The sequence below is a fragment of the Mastigoproctus giganteus genome, chromosome 2 (assembly GCF_048544385.1).
Source record: "Mastigoproctus giganteus isolate SK-2022 chromosome 2, ASM4854438v1, whole genome shotgun sequence".
In the NCBI taxonomy this organism is placed as follows: domain Eukaryota; kingdom Metazoa; phylum Arthropoda; class Arachnida; order Uropygi; family Thelyphonidae; genus Mastigoproctus; species Mastigoproctus giganteus.
In genome coordinates, this window is record NC_143576.1 from 12,913,930 (window position 1) to 12,941,465 (window position 27,536).

The window sequence follows — 27,536 nt, forward strand, 5'->3', positions numbered from 1 at the left end:
GTCTAACCTTCCTGTGCACATTGTACTACCCAAATTCCAGTTCTGCATTCCTTATACAGCCCATTCCGGTTATTTGGGACACATCGGGACTAGTGCATTTTGGCCCAATTAAGTGGGCCAAAATGCACTAGTTTTGGATAATTGGGCTGTCCCAATTATCTGAAGTTTCATGTAAATAGTTAAAAATACAATGTACCCCCCCCTTTTACAATTGGTTCACTGTACAATCAAATCACGTTACGACGAACTCAACATAGTAAAGTACCGTTCACTATACGATGTGCAGTAAGCGCCGGTCATTGTGATCACGTTTGTGAAGTGAATTTTAATTCTATTACACAGCGATTATAATTAGCGAAAATTGGAGGAATATTATCCACAGGCTATAAAAGCAAAGATATATTAAGCACAAATTTACCCTTTATTACTTAACAATTAAAAAATACGTGATAAATGGAAGAATATACGTGATAATCGGAATAATTAATACGTACTGTAATATGTACATAAGAACTAATTGACATTTCTGTTCACTGACATTTGTGGGTGGGAGTTAAAATTTAAAACAGTAAAAAGATAAGCAATCAATAACAAAGATCATGGCACACACAAATTGCAAGTAACACGATATGTGCTTAAGTGAGAACCGAGTAACGAGTTACAAAGCTTTAAAAATACGAATGAAGAGATTGAAAATTAATTTTTTTATATGACTGAAGATTTCATGGAAGTGTAAACACATTTCACCATAATAACCCACAAAATTCCAGCTGTCGGTATTATCGCAAATTCAGTAAGATCGAGTTTACTGTCCGTTTATGATAGATTTCACTAACAGAAAAGCCCAATAAACAGGTGACTGTTAATTGTTTTTATTGTTTTATGGTTGTGACCTCCAGAATTTCGACCAAACCACATGGTACCGTCGGAAACAATCGTAGGGTAATCTCCAGTGCTGCGGTCTCCTGCCCCGATTAAACGATTAAGCGAAGCTTAATTTTTCCCTGGCTATTTTCTCGATTGGTTTCTGTTTTTTAAGATTTGCCCCAAATATACGACTGTCCCGATTAAACGGAATCCCTTGTATCTGTGTGACACCACATCTCTGATATCCCAACAGTATCTGCCTTAGATGTTCTGAGCAATACCTCAAATTCATCAATTTTTTTTTACCAAACTCCTAGCATTGGTGTAAATTCAAGTATACATGCACCTGTTCCTATTCTTAGCTATCCTAACACAACCCATGTGTTTACTTGTACCGCCAAGACTCCCAGCAGTCTCTGAAATACCCTGCATCTTGTTTTCCAGGCTGCTGCTCATTCCAATAGAAGCAGTGCAAGGATCACTTTCACCTCTGCCAGTGACTACTGTTCATCTATTAGTCCTTGTATCCCCCCAAGCTAGCAATTTTCCGACCCACCTAACACTGCCTCGATGGCATCAACAAATATTCTTGCACCCTTTCTATTTAGGTGTATCCCATCCCTGTAGAATCAGTCTCTCCTGTTCACAAGTACAGACATTATGCTGCCAACCTTTGTATCACTGCAAACTGAGACATTAAGCCTGATATCTCTAATTAATACCAATATCATAAATAAATACAGAAAACAACAATGGGTCCAGCGCTGAACCCTGGAGGATTCCTCCAGTAACATTAGTCTAAGAAGAGCAGTGTCCATTAATGACGTTAGAATAACATTAGTCTAATGAAGAGCAGTGTCCATCAGTGTCCACCCATTACTTCTCCCACTTATCCATCCCTTTATCCATAGAAGTAAACTGTTCTTAATGCCACACAGCTCCAATTTATAATGGCAAATGATGATGCAAGAATGCAGGCTTATACAGATTCAGCATAAAAAAAAATAAAAAAAAAACTACCTCCACCTGTCCATTCCCTTTAATAGTTTGACTAGTTCTTTGAATTTATTCAAACTATCCACCTAAACACCAGATAGGAGTTTGTTCCAATAATCAACTCCCCACTGGTTTGAAGGCAAATTTCTGCACATCTAGACCACAACCATACTTCCTCAGTTTGAATTTATATTCCCTTGAGTGTAGTCTGAGCTAGAGGAAGAATGTCATGAGCATTGAGCTGCTCAATCCACTCAAGCCTTAAACATCTCAAATCAGCTGACCTCACAGTCTCCAGATGCTACAACTTTCTTAACTGAAAACTTTCTTTGTAAGAGCACCCTTTCATTCCAACCTACATCCTTCCTAAAATGGAGACCTGTATACAGATCAAGATGTGGCCTAATGAATGCCTTATACAATGGGATAATCTCGATTGGTTTCACTGACATTTGTGGGTATCATTGACAAAATCCATGAGATGTCCTGGCAGCCTGGTACATTGGTCAGAGAACTTCTTATCTGACTGCACAATTAGCCCTAGGTCTTTTAAATTCTCCACTGCCCAAGTTTAATGCCACACAGTTGGTAGATTAATCAATCTGGGATTATTGCTACCCACATGAAGTATCTTGCATTTGTCAATATGAAACTTCAGTTGCTATCTCTCAGTCCATCTGCCCAATTTTTTTTTGATCTTGTTGCAATTGCAGACACGATTACTGTCATCCGTCCTTCCAATTTGTATCATTTGCACACATAGACATTAAGCCTGATATACCTTCATTGATATCATTAATAAATAGAGAAAACAAAATGGGCCCAGTATTGAATACTGGCGGAATCCTCTAGTAACATTTGTCCAAAATGAGCAGTGTTGATTAATAACCACTCTGTCTTCTCCCATTCATGCATCCTTTTATCCATAACAGTAACTTGCCCTCAATGCCATACTACTCCAATTTCTCCAGTAATCTTTTATGTGTGTGTGCAGCAATGTCAAAAGCATTTCTGAAATCCAAGTATGTAATTGTTTGCATCTAGCTTCTTTGTTACTGCATCATATTATCCAGCCAGATTGGTTAAACAAGATTGTCTGTTAACAAATCCATTCTTTGACTGCTGTATAACTGCATTGATGTTTAGCTAGTCTTGCATTATTTATTTAACCATTGACTCCACTATTTTCCTTGGAATAGAAGTCAAGCTAACAGGCCAGTAATTACTAATATCATCCTGTGATTCTCCTTTAAAATTAGAGATTTGCACACTTTCATTCCATATGTCCCTGAATCCAAGGATGCTCTGATAATCATGGCTACAGGTTTGCTTACCTCCTTTGTTGCCTTCTTTAATATAATTGGATAGATCCCATCCATTCTAGGGGCCTTTTTCACATTCAAATTCCACTTTCACTCTTCCACTTTCATTTCTGTTATCACAAAATCATAGCGCTCCCTGATAAAATTTGATAATTTTTGACATCCTCGTAACTAAAAAATTCCTCATGTGTGAATTTAGATGCAAAATACTTTTTGGTTTGTATTAGTTAGTAGTGGCAAATGATGCAAGAGAACAAGCTGATACATCAGCCAAAAAAAAAAAAAAAAAAAAAAAAAACACTTCTCACATCACCTACCCATCCCCTCCATTACTTTATCTACTTCTTCCTTGAATTTATTGAAATTACCCACTCCCATAACAACAGATGGGACTTTTTGTTCCAATGATCAACTACCTGTCGGCTGAAGGCAAACTTACACATCTATCCAGCAAACAACCTTTCTCGATTTGAATTTATGTATTCTCCTGTGTTTGTGGTCTGAACAAGAGGAAGAATGCCATCAGCTCTGCAATCCATTCAGGTTCTTAAACACCTCAATCGGATCACCTGCAAGTTTCTAGTCCCCAGACTTTGTAATTTGTAGAGTGAAAACCTTTCTTGGTAAGAGCACTGTTTTGTTTCCCTCATTAATCTGGTTGCCCTCTCTGCATCCATTCCAGCAGATCTATATTTCTTCCTAAAATGAGGCCTTCAGACCTGTGTGCCATATGATGCAGTGTAACCATTGCCTTATCCACTAGGATAATCACCTCCTTTCCTTGCTAGAATGATTCATCCCCTTCTAGTGTTTAGTATTAGTAGTGGCAAATATTGCAAAAAAAGCAAGCTTATAAAGAATCAGACAAAAAAAAAACCACCCGTCTCACATCACCTGTCCATCTGCTCCAATAATTTGTCTAGTTCTTCCTTCAATTTATTCAAAGTACCCACTTCTGCAAAAACAGATGTTCCGACAATCAATCAACCGCTGTATGAAGGCAAACTTCCACTCATGTATCCTACAACCAGCCTTCCTAATTTAATTTTATGCCTCTTATGTGTGTAGTCTGAGTTAGAGGAATAATGTTAATTAAGGTTATATAAGTAAATAAGTCTTTGTTTCTTAGCTTTGCCAGAGACTTCTTGTAATCTGTCTTAGTTTGCCCACCCTCCCCTCCTTTGTGATGGATTGTAAGCTAGTTTATATCTATTGTAGGCTTCTATTCATCAGGTGATATAGAAGCCTATCTATTGTAGGCATCTGTATCACCCGATAATCTTATGCATTTTTCATCTCTGCCATGAGTCATTAGTTTGTGTGATATCTGTTTAGTTTTAGGCCTTGAACAGCATACTTTATTTATTATAAGGAGCCTAGCAACTTGAACAATTAGCATTAGTTAAGGCATATGATGCAAGAAAGCAAGCTTATACAACATCAGCCAAAAAAAAAAAAAAAACCCCTTCACAATTCACCCATCCGGTCACTCCAAATGTTTGTGTAGTTCAGCCTTAAATTTATTTAAGCTATCAGCTTCCACAACAACAGTCTGTTCCAGCAATCAACTCCCCACTGGCTAAAGGCAAACTTCTTCCACACATCTATTCTACAACTGCCTTTCCTCAATTTGAATCTATGCCTCCTCAGGATCTTAATCTGAGCAAGCTTAGATTAAGATATACTTAATACAAGAGATACTTAATCTGACGAAGAAGTATCTCGTCAGCTTTGAGCTTGGTCAACCATTCAAGACCTTATACACCTCGATCAGATCACCTCACAGGTGCCTAGTCTCCAAATGCTGCAGTTTGCAGAATTTAAGCCTTTCTCCGTAGGTGCATCCCTTTGTTCCTCTCACCAATCTTGTTGCCCTTCTCTGTACTCGTTTTAGCAACTCTACATCCTTCTTAAAACGAGCCTACAGACCTGTACACAGTACTCAAGGTGTGGCCTGACCATTGCCTTATTACAAAAGGATAATGACTTCCTCGTCTCTGTTAACAAAATCCCTATATATCATTGACAAAACTCCATGACCTGCTCTGGCAGCCCATCTGCACTGCTCAGAGAACTTCATATCTGACTGCACAATTACCCCCAGGTCTTTTTCATTCTCCACGTCCTTGAATGTAGTACCACAAAGTTGGTATGTTTCTCTTGGATTACTGCTACCCATGCGTAGTACTTTGCATTTGTAAATGTAAAACTTCAGTTGCCACTTCTCAGCCCATCTGCCCAACTTTTTGAGATACTGTTGCAGCATCATACTGCCATTAATATTATTTACAACCCTGCCAACCTTTGTATCATCTGCAAACTTGGATATTAAGCCTGATATACCTTCATCGATATCACTGATAAATACACAACAACAATGGACCCAGCACCGAACTCTGGGGGACTCCACTAATAACATTAGTCCACGTAGAGCAGTGTTCTTTTATTACCACTCTCTGCCATCTCCCACTCAACCATCCCTTTATCCATTGCAGTAACTTTCCCTTAATGCCATACCACTCCAATTTGTACAGCAGTCTTCTCTGTGCAACAGTATCAAAAGCTTTTCTGAAATCCAAGTATATGATATCAAATTTATTTTTTGCATCCAGTTCCTTTGTGATCACATTGTAGTATCCAATCAAAGTGGTCAGACAAGACTTCCCCTTGACAAACCCATGCTGTGTGTGAGCTATTACTGCTGTCTTGTCTAGGTGATCCTGTATCACCTCTTTAACCAGTGACTCCATTATTTTCCACAGAACAGAAGTTAATTTGTTCTCAAATGTTTTCCTTTTAGAATTTGCTGTTGGTAACCTCATCATTTGATGCCACTGCATGGAATTTACAAACTGTCTGAGACCACTGTAATCTCCTTTATGAAAAAAAAGTCCCTTCCCTTGCCTTTGGCAATAGTTACATCTTTAAGTAAATATCATAGCAATACATTGGGATCACTGCCTGCAGCAGGTCTTTTATCTGCAAATTCATAATGCGGATAACCAGATTAAGAGCATTGCTTTCTCTCATTGCCTCTCTGATATGCTGTTATAGAAGAAAGTTATCAGATAAATCTACAAAAGCCTTTCTACTGTGTGAGTGATCATTCCCTGAGGTCCAGTCAATATGGAAAGTTAATCACCCACCGTGAGACACATTCTGATTTACTAGACCACTCTGTATGTATGTACAGTACAGAAGAATATTTTTAACTCCTTGTATAATCTTTCTGTCGTGCTTTGTGCACTCTACACTCCTTACTGTTACACTGATTTTGATGTTCTGCATCTTATTATCCTCTAAATTCACTTACATTTCAATTGATATGACTTAATTTAACTTTTACAATTGACTATGGCTAAAACTATGACTATTTGTATTAAGCAATATAGAAGTACATACTTACACTACCCTCCAAAAAGTACTTGTTAATCTTTTCAAAGGTCTTAGACCTTTTTGATAAAAAAAAAATTTACCCACACTGGTATGTGGGTCAAGTGTATGATCAACAGAAGTTAGGTTTGATCATCATGGCATGTTGTCAAGCTGACTGATTTTGAGGGCGCAGAGTGTTAGAGTTGGATGTCGCACAGATGGTTTGGCCTTTCATGTAATTGCTGATGCTTGCACCATCCAGAGCCGATTGTCAGTGATGTTATCATGAAATAAAAGTGTGGTGGTGCAACCACCTAACAATGCACAGGAAGACCATGGAAGCTCATCAGTGGTCTGACCATATTTAGAAAGGTAATATGACAATCTCATTAGATATCCCTGCAAAATGTCATCTTGGAATTTAAGGCATCAATAAGGGTTGAGATTGTACAAACTGCAAATTTTCATAGATTTTCATGCAAGAGGGTGGTGCATAGCCAAAATCATCAATTGCAATCAATGGTCTTGCCTTTCAAGATGCAACAAAGTCAGTAATTGGTGCATAGAACAGTGGATAATTGGTTCTAAGGAGTGAGAAATCTCACTACATTCTATTCCAATTCAGTTAGGCAGATGTGGGTGTGAATTAATCCTGGAGAACATCTGCTGCTAGAATGCATTGTATCAACAGGGAAATAAGGTCTTAGATCATACCATGAACTATTACCATCTTGTTTCGCTGAAACAGTGTCCATTCCTCAACGTTAGTTGCTAATGTTGGTGGATTTTTGGCTGCTGTAAAAGGATAAGTATTTAGATAGTTTTACCATATCCTTCGTTAATTAACATACTTCATTGTGTTTTACAAAGATATTAAATAGGTTTAGTAGCATTCATTAGCTTCTTATTTTGAATTTAACTAGTGATTTTTGGAAGTTACGACTCCCAGAATTGGTGCCAATATTGTTGAACTAGCCGCCATATTGTAATCGATAAGAAATAGTGTAATGTATATATCTCGAACTGATAGCATAAGGTATAACATAATATGAAGCAGTGTATTAGGAATCTGTTAGCTTAGTATAGTATTGTAAATTAATCAAAATATTTATTAATCTTATTAAATTCCATTTTTAATTAAACTGTATTTAAATGGAAATCATGACCCAGACTACAGCTGCGAAGCAAAGATTGCCGACTAGCGAGAGTGCTATGACTCGGGGAGAAACTAAGGAAGTGAGTCTCCAATACATCACAGTCTCAAAAAATGCGCAAAATGTGAAATTTTTGCTGAAATTTCTAAAAAGAGGACATGATCTAGCCAAGGAGGATGTCTTTGTGTGTGTGCTAGATGCCTAGAGTGTCAAGAAATTAGGCACCAACTCAGCATTCTGATGGGCATCTATGAGAGATTGAGGTGTAGACTAAATGCCCTCAAAGAAATTAATATGAGGGACCCATCAAGCTTTCAGTTGCCCAGCTCAATGGCAGAGCTGACTCCTGTGCATCAGGCAACACAGAGGCAATCTCCAAGGCAGAATGTGCTGGTCCCAAAGGAACTAGTTATTCTTGGTGACTCTATTGTCAGGGAGACGGGGAATATACTATGCAAGAAGGATAGGTTAGTTAGTTAGTTAGTTATTTGGTTTTTAGGAGCATTAGCAACTAAGGCCATATTGCTCCGGGATATGCGGTGGTCATTTCCTGACCTTTCCGCATCCTCCATATTTGGTGGTGACGGGCTCGAACCCCGGTCTAATCAAGAAGTGTGTGCTATGCACCTGCTCCTTCCCACCTGGCTACGGAGGCGCCTAAGAAGGATAGGTGGAACAGGACCAGGGTATGTCTGCCAGGGGCAAAAGTTGATGACGTTGTAGAGCAGATATCATCTTTATAGAAGATCACAAAAGGTGATATTGTTGTTGTACACGTTGGAACTAATGACATTAAGAGTAAGAGATCTGCAGATTTACTCAACAAGTACAGGTCAATGTTGAAAAAAAAAAAAAAAAAAAAAGTCGTGAGTTAGGGTTGAATGTGAAAGTGTCTGCAAATTTGCCCAGACATGATAGGAGGGAGTATATGATGAGAACCTTGTTGATCAATTCGGCCCTGGAGAGATTGTGCAAGGCTTAATGAGTAGAATTTTTTTCAGCCTGGTCTGCGCTTGTTAACAGGAGAGCCTGCTTCTCCAGGGATGGGATACACTTAAATAGAAAGGGTGCAAGAATATTTGCTGATGCTATTGAGGCAGTGTTAGGTGGGTCGGAAACCTGCTAACTTGGGGGGGGAATCACAGACTAAAAGGTTAACAGTGGCCGCAGGCAGAGGCAAAAGTGATTCTTGCACTGCCTCTATTAGAATGATCAGCAGCATTGGAAAGCAAGGCAATGGAGATTTCCAGGACTGTTCGGAGTCAAACTGGAACAAACATGAACTGTGTTCGGGTAACTAAGAGTAGAAACACATGCATGTATACTTGCATGTACACCAATGCATAGTTAATAAATTTGATGACCTAGAAGTGCTAGTCAAGACATCAAAGGGAGATATTGTTGGGATATCAGAGACATGGTGTCACACAGATATAAGCAGTGCAGAATTGGAATTTGAGGAGTACAATATGTACAGAAAGGAAAGACAGCACAGGAACGGAGGAGGGGTTATGCTGTTAGTTAAGAAACACACAAAATCTAAGGAAGTGCATCCAACTGACATTGGTGAACAATGCAATGTTGAGTCTGTTTGATGTGACATAAGCACTGGGAAAGGAAAAATGAGAGTAGGTGTGTGCTATAGGCTTAATGAATCTGATGAGTATAATGAGAAATTGTTCAGAGAAATAATAGCATTAGCATTAGTAGAGGCATTTGATGCAAGAAAGCAAGCTTATGCAGCATCAGCCAAAAAAAAAAAAAAACCACTTCCACTTCACCCCTCTGTTCGTTCAAAATACCTGTCCAGCTGAGCCTTAAACTTATTTAGGCTATCAACCTCCACCACAAGGGATGGAAGTCTGTTCCACCAACCAACCACCCGCTGGCTAAAGGCAAATTTCCGCACGTCTATCCTACATCTGTCTTTCCTCAATTTGAATTTATGCCCTCTCAGGTGATTTTTCTGAGCTAGAGGAAGAATCCCATAAGCATTGAGCATGCTTAAACCATTCAAGGCTTTATACACCTCTATCAGATCACCTCGCTGGTGCCTAGTCTCCAGACACTGTAATTTGCAAAACTTAAGCCTTTCTTCGTAAGAGCACCCCTTTGTTCCATTCACTAATCTTGTTGCCCTTCTCTGTACTCGTTCCAGCAGCTCTACATCCTTCTTGAAATGAGGCCTCCAGACCTGTATACAGTACTCTAGGTGTGGCCTGACCATCGCCTCCTTATCCCTGCTGGAAAAATTCCTGTATATCATTGACAATACTCCATGAGCTACTCTTGCAGCCCGTCTGCACTGCTCAGAGAACTTCATATCTGCCTGCACGACCACCCCCAAGTTCCTTTCATTCTCTACCACTGTCAGTGTTGTACCACAGAGTTGATACGTTGCTCTGGGGTTGCTGTTTCCCATGTGTAGTACTTTACATTTGTCAATGTTAAACTTCATTTGCCACCTCTCAGCCCATCTGCTCAACCTTTCCAGATCCTGTTGCAGCAACATAGTGTCAGTAGTGTCCTTGACAACCCTGCCAACCTTTGTATCGTCTGCAAACTTGGACATTAAGCCCGATATACCATCATCAATATCATTTATAAATACAGAAAACAATAATGGACCCAACACTGAGCCCTGAGGGACTCCACTAATAACATCAATCCACGATGAGCAGTGTCCATTGATTACCACTCTCTGTCTTCTCCCCCTCAACCACCCCTTTATCCATAGCAGCAATTTGCCTCCAATGTCACACTGCTCCAATTTGTGTAGCAGTCTTCCATGTGCAACAGTATCAAAAGCCTTTCTAAGTTCCAAGTATATAATATCAAAGTTATTCCCTGCATCCAGTTCTTTTGTGACTGCATCATAGTATCCAATCAAGTTGGTCAGGCAAGACTTCCCCTTAACAAAACCATGCTGTGTCTGAGCTATAACTGAAGTCTTGTGAGAAGTTAAGCTCACAGGTCTATAATTACTTGTGTCAGCCTTTGATCCTCCTTTGTGAATTGGGGTCACATTTGCACATTTCCAGTCTATGGGTACCTCCCCTGAGTCCAAGGAAGCTCTCATAATTATGGCTAAGGGTTTGCTTACCTCCCTTGCTGCCTCCTTTAATATAACTGGATAGATCCCATCCACCCCGGGTGCCTTTCTTGTGTTTATCTTCAACAGTTTCTCCTCCACTTTACTCCCAGTTATTTCAAGATTCTGTAGCTTACTGCTAGAGTTGAATACACCTCTGGCATTCCCCTTGCTGAATAACTCCTCATGTGTGAATGTCGATGCAAAATATTCATTTAGTTTGTTAGCTACCTGAGCAGGATCATCGACAGTTGACCCATCAATATCAAGTGGACCAATCTGATTCATCCCCTTCCTTCTAGAGTTTACATAAGTAAAGAACTCTTTGCTGTTTTTCTTTGCATCCCTTGCCAAGGATTTCTCGTAATCTGCCTTCGCCTGCCTAACCTCCTTTGTAACCTGGTTGCATATCAACTTGTATCTATTATAGGCTTCTGTGTCATATGTTAATTTGTAAGTATCCCATGCATTTTTCTTCTCTGCCATATGCCTCATTAGTTCATCTGACATCCATTTTGGCCTAAACCTTGAACAATATTTCTTAGTTGGTATGTAAAGCCTAGTAGCTTCCAAGATAAGTTCTTTGAATGCTTCCCATTTTGAATTTGCTGTTGGTAACATCATCAATTGGTCCCACTGTACAGAATTTAAATACTGTCTCAGTCCATCGTAGTCGCCTTTACAAAAGCAATAACCCTTCCCTTTACCCCTAATGGTAGTTACCTCTTTGAGTAAATCCCACTTCAGCACACTGTGATCACTGCCACCTAGTGGTTCATTTATCTGCAGATTCTTAATGCATGAAGAATCACTGCTGATAATCAAATCAAGAGTATTACTCCCTCTAGTTGCCTCCCGAACATGCTGATGTAGAAAACAATCATCCAATAAATCCACAAAAGCACTTTTTACTGGCCCACAATAGAGTGGGCCAGTAAATCAGAATGTCTTATAATGGGGGATTTTAACTTTCCAGATATTTACTGGAACTTGTGAATTGGTCACTCGCACACTAGCAACACTTTTTTGGATTTATTGGGTGACTTTTCTACAGCAGCATGTTCAAGAGGCAACCAGAGGTAGTAATACTCTTGATCTGATTATCAGCAGTGATTATTCATGCATTAAAAATTTGCAGGTAAAGGAATCACCGGGTGACAGTGATCACAATGTACTGATATGGGAATTAAAGATGTAACTACCATCAAGGCTAAAGGGAAGGGCTTTTGCTTTCATAAAGGTGACTACAGGGGTCTCAGAGAGTTTTTAAATTCTGTACAGTGGGATCAACCGATGATGTTACCAATGTTGAATTCTAAATGGGAAGCCTTTAGGGATTTAATCTTGGAGGCTACTAAGCTTTTCATGCCAACTAAGAAATACTATTCAAGGTTCAGGCCTAAATGGATGTCACATGAATTAATGAGGCTCGTGGCAGAGAAGAAAAATATATGGAATGCATGTAAATTATCAGGTGACACAGAAGCCTATGGCAGATATAAGCTTGTCTGTAATCAAGTCACAAAGGAGGTTAGGAAAGCAAAGGCAGAGTATGAAAAATCTGTGGCAAAGGATGCAAAGAAAAACAGCAAAGAGTTCTTTACTTACGTAAACTCTAGTAGGAAAGGGATGAGTCAGATTGGACCACTTAAGATAGATGGATTGACTATTGATGATCATGCTCAGGTAGGTGATAAACTGATTCAGTGTTTTGCATTTACATTCACACATGAGGAGTTATTCAATGAGGGGAATGCCCTTAGCCAGGTGGGAAGGAGCAGCAGTGCGTAGCACGTTTCTTGATTTAGACTGGGGTTCGAGCCCATCACCACCAAATACGGAGGATGCGGAAAGGTCAGCGAATGACAACTGCATATCCCGGAGCAATATGGCCTTAGTTGCTAATGCTCCTAAAAACCAAATAACAAACAAAAACAAACAACAACCAGGGGAATGCCAGAAGTTTATCAAACTCTAACAGGGAGCTAAGTGATTTTGTAATAACTGAGAGCAAAGTGGAGGAGAAATTGTTGAAGATAAACCTAAGGAAGATACCTGGGGTGGATGGGATCTATCCAGTTATATTAAAGGAGGCAGCAAAGGAAGTAAGCAAACCCTTAGCCATAATTATGAGAGCTTCCTTGGACTCGGGGGAGGTCTCCATGGACTGGAGGTGTGCAAATGTATCACCAATTCACAAAGGAGATTCAAAAGGTGACGCAAGTAATTATAGACCTGTTAGTTTAACTTGTGTTCCGGGGAAAATAATGGAGTCATTGGTTAAAGAAGCATTGCAGGATCATCTAGACAAGACTGGAGTAATTTTTAAGACACAGAATTGGTTTGTTAAAGGGAGGTCTTGTCTGACCAATTTGATTAGATACTACGATATGGTCACAAAGGAACTGAATGTCAAAAGTAATTTGATATCATATACTTGGATTTCAGGAAAGCTTTTAATACTGTTGCACATGGAAGACTGCTGTACAAATTGGAGAGGTATGGCATTAAGGGTAAGCTGCAACAATGGATAAATGGATGGTTGAGTGGGAGACGACAGAGAGTGATAATCAGTGGACACTGCTCTTCGTGGACTAATGTTAATAGTGGAGCTCCCCAGAGTTCGGTACTGGGCCCATTGTTGTTTTGTGTATTCATCAGTGATATTGATGAAGGTATATCAGGATTAATGTCCAAGTTTGCAGATGATACAAAGGTTGGCAGAATTGTTAATGACAGTAAAGAGAATTGTTAATGACAGTAAAGACAGTATGCTACTTGAACTGAATCTAGATAAGTTGGGCAAATGGGCTGAGAAGTGGCAACTGAAGTTTAACCTTCACAAATGCAAAGTACTGCGTATGGATAGCAATTCCCTGAGTGTAGTACCTGTGTGGTACTACACTCAGGGAAGTGGAAAGTGAAAAAGACCTGGGGATAATTGTGCAGTCAAATATGAAGTTTGCTGAGCAGTGCAGACAGGCTGCCAGGGCATGTCATGGAGTGTTGTCAATGATATATAGGAATTTTGCTAGCAGGGACAGGGAGGTGATTATCCCATTGTACAAGGTGATTCATTACCAGTGCAACAAACTTGCAGGAGGTGTAGGGGGCACAAAGACGAATCGGAATCACATAGCATTGCAGGGTCCGAAATGCCTTCGTTATGCGGTAGAGAACGTTGAACGGGAGGTCGCGTGAACAGAGATCCCGCTGGAAGTCTGCATTTGCGAACCGGTTCCCGAGGAAGTAGGATGGACGAGTATTCAAACGTTGAACTGGCCGAAATATACCTCGCGTATGGAGCTGCGGACTGTAATGGGCGAGGTGCTCTGCGCTTGTACCAGGAACGTTTCCCGCACAGGCGTGCTCCTCATCATACGATTTTCGCACGTGTGCACAGAAGGTTATGTGAGACTGGTTGTTTCACGAGAGGTACCATGAATTGAGAGCGAACGACGAGGACGCCAGACAATGAGGAGAATGTCCCACGTCTTGCAGAAGGCAATCCGAGTATGAGTACTCGAGCGATAGGCCAACGATTGGGTATTTCCCAATCCACTGTATGGAGGATACTGTCAACAAACCAAATGGGTTCATACCATCTGCAACGCGTCCAATCATTGGAGCCTGCGGATTATCCACTCCAGAGGACTTTTGCTACTTGGTTTCTTCAACAGAAACGGTTCGCAAATGCTGACTTCCAGCGGGATCGCTGTTCACGCGACCTCGCGTTCAACGTCCTCTACCGCATGACGAAGGCATTTCGGACCCTGCAATGCTATGTGATTCCGATTCGTCTTTGTGCCCCCTACACCTCCTGCAAGTTTGTCGCACTGGTAGTGAATCACCCTGTACAAGGCAATGGTCAGGCCACACCTTGAGTACTGTGTACAGGTCTGGAGGCCTCATTTTAGGAAGGATGTAGAGTTGCTAGAGCGAGTACAAAGAAGGGCAACAAGATTGGTGAAGGGAACAAAGCGGGCTCTTACCAAGAAAGGCTTAAGTTCTGTAAATTGCAGCATCTGGAGAGTAGACTCCTGTGAGGTGATCTGATTGAGGTGTGTAAAGCCTGCAATGGGTTGAGCAAGCTGCATGCTGATGGGATTCTTGCTCAGATTAATAACCTGAGGGGATAGATTCAAATTGACGGTTGTAGAATGGATGTGCGGAAATTTGCCTGTAGCCTGCAGGGGGGGGGGGGTTAATTGGTGGAACAAACTCCCATCTTTTGTTGTGGAAGTTGGTCGCCTAAATAATTTAAGGCTGAGCTGGACAGGCATTTGGAACGAATGGGGGGGGTGAAATCGGAGGTGTTTTTTTTTTTGGCTGATGCTGCATAAGCTTGCTTTCTTGCATCATATGCCTCTACTATTTCTAATTCTAATGTACTAAGAATAATGTGTTGACTGATCCATTGTAATTTACTGTTTATGTATTGATGTTGATTTCTTATTGGATAAATTTATATACTGAAGATTATTAGGAAAAAGCTGTAGAATACAATATATTTTATTTGAAAGAAATATATTGTAAATGAAATATATTTAAAATTTATATTAATTTTGGATATGTACCAACAGTGGCGTGGTATTGTGCTTTATGTTCTGTCCCTCACCCCTTCAAATTTTCATATAAAAATTTGTTTATCATACAATATACGAATATGGCATTATCACTTACCTTGCCTGCTTTAAGTTGGACTTGGGCTCCTCGTCCTAGTAAAACCTCTACCACTTCAGGTTGATTGTACTGAACAGCTAAATGAAGAGCGGTGTAATTATCCTACATGAAAAGAAATAAGTTGTTGTTAATGATATTTATCTTTTAGCATTCTGTGTTTCTTTAGGTGATTGCGGAATAGAGTTGCCACCTTTTCAAAATCTCTGAACCAGAGATGATTTGCAGGGTTAGGGTAGTAAAAGTAATCCGGGAAGTTGTGTACATAATAAAATGCATTTTTTAGATTACTGAAAAATGTATTTTACATGATAACTATTTACTTTATAGATATTTTAATTTATAGCTTAGGACCTTATCAGTGCCATGGTTACGGAGGCTTTGGGGGCTGAAATATTCAATCGCATTGCATAGAAATAAAAATGTAACAATTATTTGTAGAACATTAATCCCAGTGCCTCGTGTTGGTTTTAAAGTTTATCTCAAATTTATAATTCTGTACTTACCTAATTTTTTTATAATAAAAAAATAGTAATTCTGAAACTAGCGTATTTTCTTTTTAAAATAGCTACACTTGGAAGAATTGCAATAGGTCGATTTCGTGATGTTTATTTTTTGTTGTATATTTACACTATATGTTGTACATATTGTGGGGAAAGCACATTGTTTAAAAACATTGTTGTAAGTGGTACATTAATTAAATAGTTATATAAATCACGGGCTCTGAAACTTATTTTTTTTTAGCCGCGACCCCTTTTCATTTTTATAGGATAAAACTGCTGGAAATTAAAGAGATAAATAATTACTAAAATCTAGTTAGGTAATTTTTTAATATAGTTTCAAATTTTAAAAAAATCAGTATTTATTGTTATATTTGCGAAATTTTCGATATTATTTTAAAATGCGTTATTTTTCATTATTCCTGTACATGTATTTAGAATTTATTCCCATTTAACAATGCACATTATTAAATATTTAATATTCTGCGGGCCTAAGCAATCTCGGCGAGCTCAGATTTTGGAGGTAGAGTTTCCCATATTATTCATATTACAGTACAGCTTTTGTCGGCTGCTCTTTTTGGCAAATGGAAGCCATTAGTTTATCTTATACGAATGATTATTGAAATTGTGTTCGTGTAATCATACTTCACGACGTTTATTTCTGCAATAAACAAACAAACAAACAAAAAAAATAATAAAGTAAAATAGAATGAAAGGTTGTAGTGTATAATAATTTCAATGTTTTAATAATAAATATTTGATTTGCTCACGTTTATCAATGTTTGCTGGAATCTTTTTTCGCGACCACCGGAGGGTCGCAACTCACAAGTTAAGAACCGCTGATATAAATTATACACAAGTTAGTTAATGTACGCAGTGCATTATATTTTAGGCGCATAATTAGTCGTCATTCGTTTAATGTTATTACTTTTATGAAGCCACGATCAGACGTATACTGATACATAAAAAAATGAATTGAAATCAGCGCTTCGTTTTGTTATCACTTTTGTGCCTTATCGCCGTTTACGCATGTGCACTGGAAGTGAATGCGTAACATCCCGAATTGTTTTAGAACTCCGACACGTTCTGTGGCTACTGCTGCAGTTGCTGCTTACATTTTGTATGCTTATTGGTCTTTTTACTCAATGAAAGTAATGTATTCTAAGTCTTGATTTTGAAATTTTTTCTATTTGTTTTTTATGGATTTTATTTTTTCTGTCCACTTCCGCCATTTTATATACACATTTTTTATTTCAGTGTTTTATTTTTCTGTCCACTTCCACAGTTTTATGTACACATTTCCGCTGTACACCAATAAAGAACGTTGAACAGCTGCATTCGTTATACGCTGAGTCCCGAAGTGATCACAATAAACGCCGTGTATTGTAATTTATAATTTATAACAATTAAAGTTATTAAAAAAAAAAAAAAAAAAAAGCAAAAAGCAACGACTTTCATATGTAAACCGATAAAATTGCTTTTCTGCTCATTCGCGGACGATCATACGTTCAGAGGAGCTCACAAGATAGACAGACAATACAAGAAACAGAGCTGTATTTAGCTTAACATCATTAGATGCATATGATAACCCCAGGGGCTCACATCTGGTTAGTATGGGCTTGGCACACCCAGAGTCCTGAGAATGATATCATCATTCTTCTCTCTCTCTGGGTATGAAAGATTTTTTTTTTTTTTTTTTTTTGCTTGTACAGCATAAGCCTCAGGCTTCCTTGCATCATATAGCTAATAATAATAATAATAATAATAATAATGCAAGCTTTTACATGTACACATCAGCCAAAAAAAAAAAATAATAATAAAAAGCCTTCCATTTCACCCATTAATTCGCTCCAAATGTTTGTCTAGTTCTGCCTTGAATTTATTTAAGCTGTCAACTTCTACAACAACAGATGGAAGTGTGTTCCAGCAATCAGCCACCCGCTGGCTAAAGTCAAACTTCCGCACATCTATTCTATATATGTCTTTCCTCTATTTGAATTTACGTCCCCTCAGGCGATTAATCTGGGCAAGAGGAAGAATCCCTCAGCAATGAGCACCTTCAAACCATTCAAGGCCTTATACACTTTAATCAGATCACCTTAATCACTTTATACACTTTAATCAGATCGCAAGTGCCTAGTCTACAGACACCGTAATTTGCAAACTTAAGCCTTTCTTCGTAAGAGCAATCCTTTGTTCTATTTACTAATCTTGTTGCCCTTCTCTGTACTCGTTCCAGCAGCTCTACATCCTTCCTAAAATGAGGCCTCCAGACCTGTATACAGTACGCAAGGCGTGGCCTGACCCACTAGCGTAGCTACCCTCATTCGGGCCGGGAGGCAAAGAACATGTTCGGGCCCCTACTTTAATTAATGAAAATTGCAAAAACAGGAGACAGCCAGATACGCCGGGCCCGGAGGCAATTGCCTTGCCTGCCTACATGGTAGCTACGCCACTGGCCTGACCATTGCCCTATACAAGGGGATAATCACCTCCTTTCCCTGCTAGAAAAATTCCTGTATATCATTGACAAGACACCATGACGGGCCGTGTGCACTGTCAGAAAATTTCATATCTGACTGCACAATTACCCCCAGGTCCTTTTCGTTCTCCACCACCCTCAGTGTAGTACCACACAGTTGATACGTTACTCTGGGGTTACTGCTACCCATATGCAGTACTTTACATTTGTCAATGTTAAACTTCAGTTGCCCTCTCTGCCCATTTGCTCAATTTTTCTAGATCCTGTTGCAGTAGCGTACTGTCATTAGTGTCATTAACAAACCTCCAACTTTCGTATCGTCTGCAAACTTAAACATTAAGCCTGATATACCATCATCAATATCATTAATAAATACAGAAAACAACAATGGACTCAACACTGAACCCTGGGGGACTCCACCAATAAGATTAATCCACGAAGAGCAGTGTCCATTGATTACCATTTATTACCACTCTTCCCCCACTTAACCATCCCTTTATTCATAGCAGTAATTTGTCTCCAATGCCACACTTAGGGCGACCAACCCTTGATCAGCCAATTTCGGGATATCGACCTTAAAAATTCGGGATTTTTTCATTGGTACATCAGATTTCAAAATACCACGGATCCCCGCTTTATCTATACATGCCAACGAATATGTTTCACATATATTGCGATTTTCGTAAAATCTCGATTACTCAAGTTGTCTGTCCAACTGTCTAATCAAGTTTCGAGACTTTAGGACCTCCATATTTTTTTACAGCATGTCATATATTGCGATGTGACAGCACACGCGCGCGCACCAATTAGAAGCTTGGATTTTGTTCGTGGCCGGGAATCTAAGACACATAAACTTGGAAGATGTAAATGGAGATTTATTTTATTCACTCCTTCATGTTATGTTAGTTAATGAATTTTAGAACGATCTATTATTATCAAATGGCATCCCGCCTAGGATTCTTTCGTGGCGCCTGTATAGAAAGCCGAAAATTGGGATGACCCGCAAAATTCGGGACGATTGGTCACCTCGGGCACACTGCTCCATTTGTGCAGCAGTCTTTCATGTGCAACAGTATCAAAAGCCTTCCTAAGATGAAAGTATATGATATCAAAATTATGCTTTGCATCCACATCATAGTATTCAATCAAATTGGTCAGACAAGACTTCCCCTTAAAATAACCTATGCTGTGTCTGAACTTTAACTGAAGCCTTGTCTAAATGATCCTGCAGTGCTTCTTTAATCAGTGCCTCCATTAATTTCCCCATAATAGAAGTTAAACTAACAGTCCATGGGTACCTCCTTGGAATCTAGGAAGCTCTCATAATTATGACTAAGGGTTTGCTTACTTCCTTTGCTGCCTCCTTTAATATAACTGGATAGATCCCATCCACCCCAGGTGTCTTTCTTATGTTTATCTTCAGTGCTTCTTTAATCAATGCCTCCATTACTTTCCCCAGAACAAAAGTTAAACTGACAGTCCATGGGTACTTCCCCTGAATACAAGGAAGCTCTTATAATTATGGCTAAGGGTTTGCTTACTTCCTTTGCTGCCTTCTTTAATATAACTGGATAGATCCCACCACCCCGGGTGTCTTTCTTGTGTTTATCTTCAACAATTTCTCCTCCACTTTGCTCTGAATTATTACAAGATCATTTAGCTCACTGCCAGAGTTTAATACATCTTTGGCATTCCCCTCCCTGAATAACTCCTCATGTTTAAATGTAGATACAAAATACTCGTTCAGTTTTTTAACTACCTGAGCAGGATCATCAACAGTTCAGCCATTGATATCAAGTGGACCAATCTCATTCATCCCCTTCTTTCTAGAGTTTACATAAGTAAAGAACTCTTTGCTGTTTTTCTTTGCATCCTTTGCCAAAGATTCTCATAATCTGCCTTTGCTTGCCTAATGTCCTTTGTGACTTGATTACAGACCAGCTTATATCTACCATAGGTTTCTATGTCACTTGTTAATTTATATGTATCCCATGCATTTTTCTTCTCTGACACATGTCTCATTAGTTCATCTGACATCCATTTAGGCCTAAACCTTGAAAAACATTTTTTAGTTAGTATATAAAGCCTAGTAGCTTCCAAGATAAATTCTTTGAATGCTTCCCATTTTGAATTTGCTGTTGGTAACATCATCAGTTGGTCCCACTGTATAGAATTTAAAAACTGTCTCAGACCACCGTAGTCACCTTTATGAAAGTAAAAACCTTTCCCTTTACCCCTGATGGTTAATTACTTCTTTTGAGTAAATCTCCCATCAGCACTGTGATCACTACCACCTAGCAGTCACTGGCTTGAATCCCGGTCACTCAACGCGCGTGTACTTGCATCTGACTAATAGCATATGTTAATATGCATGGGGGAAAAAAATAAATAATAATAATTCCGGATTTCTGTTGATCCCATTTTAATAAAATTTGGTAAGACCAGACAAATCGTTCTAAAAGAGTGAAATATAAAATTTAATGCGGGCGGAAAAAGAAATACAAATTGTCATATTTCTGTTGGTCTGATTTTAATGAAAATTTTCTGAAAGGCCCAAATGTAAATGTCATGAAAATCCATCCCCTAGGAGTTGAGTTATTGAGTTGAGTTATTACATACGGCTGGATGGATGTAGTAAAGACAATAGGCGCGTTCTCATACGCGTTCGTAGTAGTAGTAGTAGTAGTAGTGGCACGTGATGCAAGAAAGCAAGTGTAGGAGCTTATGCAGCATCAGCCAAAAAAAAAAAAAAAAATCACACCATTCCCTCCAAATACCTGTCCAGTTCCTCCTTAAATTTATTTAACCTATCAACTTCCACAACGACAGATGGAAGTTTGTTCCAGCAATTAACCACCCGCTGGCTAAAGGCAAATTTCCGCACATCTATTCTACATCTGTCCTTTCTTAATTAGAACTTATGTCCCCGTAGGTTCGTAATCTGAACAAGTGGAAGGATCCCATCAGAATTCAGCGTGCTCAACCCATTCAAGGCCTTATAGACCTCAATCAGATCACCGCGCAGGTGCCTAGTCTCCAGCCACTGCAATTTGCAGAACTTAAGCCTCTCTTGGTAAGAGAATCCCTTCATTCCCCTCACCAATCGTGTTGCTCTTCTCTGTACACGCTCAAGCAAATCTACATCCTTCCTAAAATGAGGCCTCCAGACCTGTACGCAGTACTCAAGGCGTGGTCTGACCATTGCCTTATACAGAGGGACAATCACCTCCTTTTCCCTGCTAGCAAAATTCCTATATATCATTGACAAAACCCCATGACCCGCCCTAGCAGCCTGTCTGCACTGCTCAGAAAACTTCATATCTGACTGCACAATTACTCCCAGGTCTTTTTCATTTTCTACCACCTTAAGTGTAGTACCACACAGTTGGTACGTTTCTCTGGGGTTACTTCTCCCCATATGCAGTACCTTGCATTTGTCAAGGTTAAACTTCAGTTGCCACTTCTTAGCCCATCTGCCCAAATTATCTAGATCCTGTTGCAGTAGCACACTGCCATTACTGTCATTAACAACCCTGCCAACCTTTGTGTCATCTGCAAACTTCGACATTAAGCCTGATATACCTTCATCAATATCATTGATAAATACACAAAACAACAGTGGACCCAACACCGAACCCTGTGGGACTCCACTAATAACATTAGTCCACGAAGAGCAGCACCCATTGATTACCACCCTCTGTCTTCTCCCACTTAACCATACTTTTATCCATTGTAGCAACTTACCCTTAATACCATTCTGCTCCAATTTGTACAATAGTCTTCCATGCGCAACAGTGTCAAAAGCTTTCCTGAAATCCAAGTATATGATATCAAAATTATTTTTTGCATCCAGTTCCTTTGTGACCACATCATAATAACCAATCAAATTTGTCAGACAAGACTTTCCCTTAACAAACCCATGCTGTGTTTGAATTATTGCTGCAGTCTTGTCTAGATGATCCTGCAATGAATCTTTAACCAGTGACTCCATTATTTTACCCGGAACAGAAGTTAAACTAACTGGTCTGTAATTACTCGTGTCACCCTTCGATCCACCTTTGGGGAATCGGGACACGTTTGCACATCTCCAGTCCGTGGGAACCTCCCCTGAGTCCAAGGATGCTCTCATAATTATGGCTAAGGGTTTGCTTAGGTATAGGCTTCTGTTGTTTTTACCATGTCCATAACGTCTGTCCGCACGTACCAGAAGGATTCCAGTGGACGAATTTTCATGAAATTTTATATTTGAGCGTTTTAAAAATATTTACCGAGACATTCCAAATTTAATTAAAATCAGAAAACAAAAATCCGGCAATTACTTCTTTTTTCTCTGAAAGAAAGAAATCCATAGATTAAATGCAGTTTTAATGTGGTATTCATAGCTTTCGACAGTCCGTGCACGCTTCGTATGTAAGACTCGTGAACGTGGTGTCGCTTGTGAACAGATACACGTAGGCAGAGAGAAAAGAGACTTAAAAGTATATATATATTTTTATTTATTTACTATCAGTTTATTAACACAAGGTTCACCCCCTGTACAGCAAGTGGGCTAGAAGGGTATACAGAAATTATAAAATATACATTATACACTTTTGTACAAATTTTCAGCTCTTTACAATATAATTATTGTATAATAAAACTATTAAATAGATATATACATTTGCTTAATTGTATTCACTTTGAAATATCCTAATCTTGATAAGTGAAGAGTTAAATACATAGGTTGACTTCTTTATCAGTAACTAACATAACAGATTTATTTATTCATTACATTATTGCATTTTGTTTGGTCATATCATCAAATTTCTAATAAAAACTGCTCAATTTTCACAGCAATCCTGGTGATTTAGTCCAGATTTGGTCTATAATTTGGCTTCTGTAGGTTTTGTTGACTTCAAACTTTATCGGATCAATGGAGAAGGTGTTGAAGTGTTCCATGGTGTTACATGGGAACATTCCTTTTAGGGAGCCCAAGTTTGATAGCTTCATCCTAAGTGGGGGATGGCTTCTATTTCTTCCTCTTGTTTGTGCGATGATATCTTTTATTGATGGGGCATCAATATGGCGAGTTAGCAGCTTGGTAAGCGTTGACAGATTTTTTTTTGAGGACAATTAGCTTCCAGGAGGTCATGCCTAGGTTGACTAGGAGAATGGATTTCGAGATTGTGAAGGGGTTCCCTCCCAGACTGTTCAGCCACCGCAGAATCCAATATTTCATTGATAGAAATTTATTACATCGAGAGGTAGATGCAGAGGACCAGATTTCTGAGGCATATAGTGGTATGGGTGTGAGACATCTATTAATATATTGTCCAATCAGTCTGGTGTTGTGACAGCCTGCGAGCTCTTGGCGGATAGTCCAGAAAGCAGCATATGCGAGAAGTGCAATAAATATTATGCAATTGTAAGTTTAGTTCATTAGTTTGTCATGGATTGTAAGTTAATCCATAACATGTCTTCTTACATGTTCTTAAACCATGACAGACTATTAACCAAACTACGAATCACATGGCATTCGAAACCCGCTCTTTAGCTGGTTAAAACATTATATATCTCACAGATTGTACGATATACTGTATATATTTTTTTGTAATTGATTGATTTCTACTACGTTTTCTTTTTCTTTTTAAAAAAGGTGTTTCTCAGAGGTCTACCACTGGTCCACTACTTTGCAACATTTATATTAATGATTTAGCGGAACATTTCATAGATAGCCCGATTGAGTTCACTTTCTACGCAGATAAGATACTTTATTTTGAAATATGAACTCCAAACCAGTTTCTTCTATTAAACTGAGCCCTCTAAATTAGCAGAATGGTTTAAACCAAATAATTTACATTAAACATTTCAAAATGTAAAATCATAACTTTTTCATGATCCATGAAAATCAAAATAATACCTCTTTACAATATACACAGTGAAATCATATCACGTGTCGATAGCCAAGGAGACTTGGGTGTCGTATTTTCATCTAATGCTTCGTTTGTTTCCCATACAATTGGAATGATGCAAAAAAGCATAGCGTTTTGGGATACAAATGGCAATGCTAGAAAGAGGATGCATGATGCAAGGATCACATAAACTAGACACTTGTTGATTAGAAACACCATATTTGCAGACGAATCAGCATTCGCACTTTTTCCAAATTCAGGGAGAGTTTGTTTGGTGAATGCCAAGGGGAGCGCATCATCTTGACTGCCGTGTGTCAACCGTCAAATACGAAGGGCGATCAACAATGGTTTGGGCAGCAATACCTTGGTAATTTTTTAAGTGCTATCTCACAGAACGGGTGAATTACTGCCACTGATTGCCTTAATATTCTCAGTGACCAGATTGTCCCATGGTGCAAACATTGTTTCCCACAAATGGTGCCATGTTTCAAGATGATAACGCAACCAGATGTGTTGTTTCAAGTTGATAACGCACAGCCAGATGTGTCCAATTTTGGTTTGAGGAGCATGAAACAGAGAGTAAGCATCTCCCATGGCTTGCACAATCACCAGACTTAAACATTCATGAGCCACTTTGGGCATAATTAGAGAGGAGAGTGAGAAACAGATTTAATTTAATTTTACTCTTAATTTTCTTTCTGGCGTTATATGGGCAGACAGACACAAACGAATGAAAGTTGCAGTGTTCATGGTGTTTACAAGCGACAATGTAAAAGTTCAAAGGGGAAAAAAAACATTCACTAAACTGTAAGCGTGTTTCGTTACTGTCTAGCTCTTCATGTACGAATAGTGAAATCATAAACTCTTAAGTAATCCATCATTTATGATTAACAAGTCACAAATATCAGTAGACAGTTTCATACCCTAACAAATTTGTTAATGTTCGAGTGGATACTTTTACCCGCATGCTACTCTACATTTTAAGCTCTGTCGCACTACTGCCATGTATTAAATAATGGCTGGTCTGAGAACTAAATTTACCGATTCTGTAGTGGTTTGTTGAATTCGCGCATTTTCCTGAACATCGCCCTGCTCTTCGCACTGCGTAATCATACTAAGATACATGAAAATTACCGAGTTAAGTATGATTTTTCTTAAATGTTCATGCAGTTTAATTCGAATAATATTTAGGCTCTTTAGTATATATGCATAATGTGCCTATTGTTTTCACCATGACCGTCTGTCTCTGCGTCCGTTCATCCGTTCAAATGTGACAACTTGACTCCCAGTGCACGTAATTTATTGGAATTTTAAAAAGATTTGTCCAGCCATTCCAAATTTCATTAAAATCGGACCAAATAGAAATCCGGCAATTCTCTTTCTTTTTTCTCCATACGTTTGCTACAATATATAAGCTATCCATATATTGTAGCAAATTACCGAATATCAAATTGTGAATGATCTATACAATACTAGCTTTCCATAAAAAGTATGTTTATCACTTCATATTTTCATATATAATAATAATAAAAGACAATTTAGTTATTAAACAAAATTATTGTGCAAAGAGTCGTTTTTATTATGAGGATGTGTGGCCCAAACCAGGTACAGGGAAATGGCTGACAGTACAAAGATAGAATATTTAGAAATATCAACAGTTTAAAATAGTACCATATGATATATACATCAAACAAATACAGATTTTTTCCCTCTTGTGAACAAAGCCATTCTTTTTTATTAATAGGGGATAAATTTTTTCAGCAACTAATCTGGATACTGAAAATCAGGATAACAAACTCCCCCCAAATGATGCTAAACTTATTTTGCATAATACTTATAAAACCTCTTTCATTCAGTACATAAATACAATAATAATGAACTGAAAATGAGGGGCAGATATTTCATGTACACCATGCTATGAGATCAAAAGCTGAGTCAAATATTGATAACTTTTTAAAAGCGATAACTTATTTAACTGGGTTCAGTATTACAAAATCATTAGTCACATCTGCAATCAGTTGTTTACTCTGGCTAAGAAATAAGCAAATCAAAAGAGTTTATCTAAAATGGTAAAGCTTTCTAAAACCAGTTTGCACAGCTTCTTATTATTTTAATTACAAACTCTCCAATGCAATAAAAGTGGCCAAATTTAATAATATAATTTAATAAGAAACATTAAAAATGCTTAAATTCTCACAAAATATTTCAACTCAGGAGGCCATTTAAAAAAAAAAAAAAAATAGTCATACACCACTGCTATAGCTGTAACAAGTAAAAGAAGATATTCTTATAACCTTTCACATCATTCAAGCGGAGGGTGAAAGGAAGGAAGGAAGAAGTAAAAATTTCAAATATTCTCAAAAAAAAAAAGAAAAAAAAGGTAAGTTTGTTGCCATGCGCTGGTTGAAGGAATGAATAGCCAATGTGGCGGATACGCAGAAACGAAACTTTCTCGGTTTGCGCATAAAAGTTGTTGATTTGTGTCTTTTTTTTTTTTTTATTTTCTTATAGATCATAAATTATTACTACCGTATTTGCTAACGAGCCTGAAATGTAATGCACTGCGTACATTAACTAACTTGTTAAGTGTTACCTAGAAAAAAAATTTAATCTTTCGTTTTGCGATTTTTTTTTTTTTTTTGTCACTTTGATTTCTGATAATCATTATCTGAAATATTGAAATTAACTGTAAATATCGAACTGATAGTTGTACTTACTGGAGTTGTTACATCCACATGTTCTCCTCGATCCAGTACGTTTATTACAACGTCTACGAATCCGTGCTGTGCAGCGGTATGGATTGCCTTTGTTCCACTCTAAAAGAGAAAGAAGTCAGCCACCTTTATAAGTGCGTTTTCATTTAATTATGTCGGTATTTGGCAACTTAATACCTTTTTAATTTTTTAAAACTTGCTAGATTGTCACAGGAAAACAGACGTAACTTTCTGTGCTGCAGCCTTCAGCTTTTCCTTTTAAATGACGGATTTTCAGGAATATAGCACAACACAGGAGAAATTACGCATCAGAATCGTTTCCAATTTATTTATGTCGTATGATGTGATCAATACACGAAGGAACCAGTTTTTTCTTGCTTCCTTCGTGTATGGGATATCCAACCAACCGGTTGGTTCGGCACCATCGTGATATCCAGCCCGACGCGGGAATCGAACCCGCGACC

At 38.5% G+C, this 27,536-nt stretch overlaps 1 protein-coding gene across 1 annotated transcript in view; it reads right to left on the bottom strand.

Annotated features, from left to right (window-relative positions):
• The window catches only part of LOC150089170 (uncharacterized), a 437,035-nt gene that overhangs the window by 171,887 nt on the left and 237,612 nt on the right, over positions 1-27,536 (bottom strand). The window contains exons 8-9 of the mRNA XM_090389629.1: positions 27,076-27,174; positions 15,489-15,590 (exon numbers count right to left, since the gene is read on the bottom strand). Of these exons, the coding sequence (XP_090245755.1) occupies positions 15,489-15,590; positions 27,076-27,174 (201 nt within the window). The remainder of the gene's footprint in view (positions 1-15,488; positions 15,591-27,075; positions 27,175-27,536) is intronic.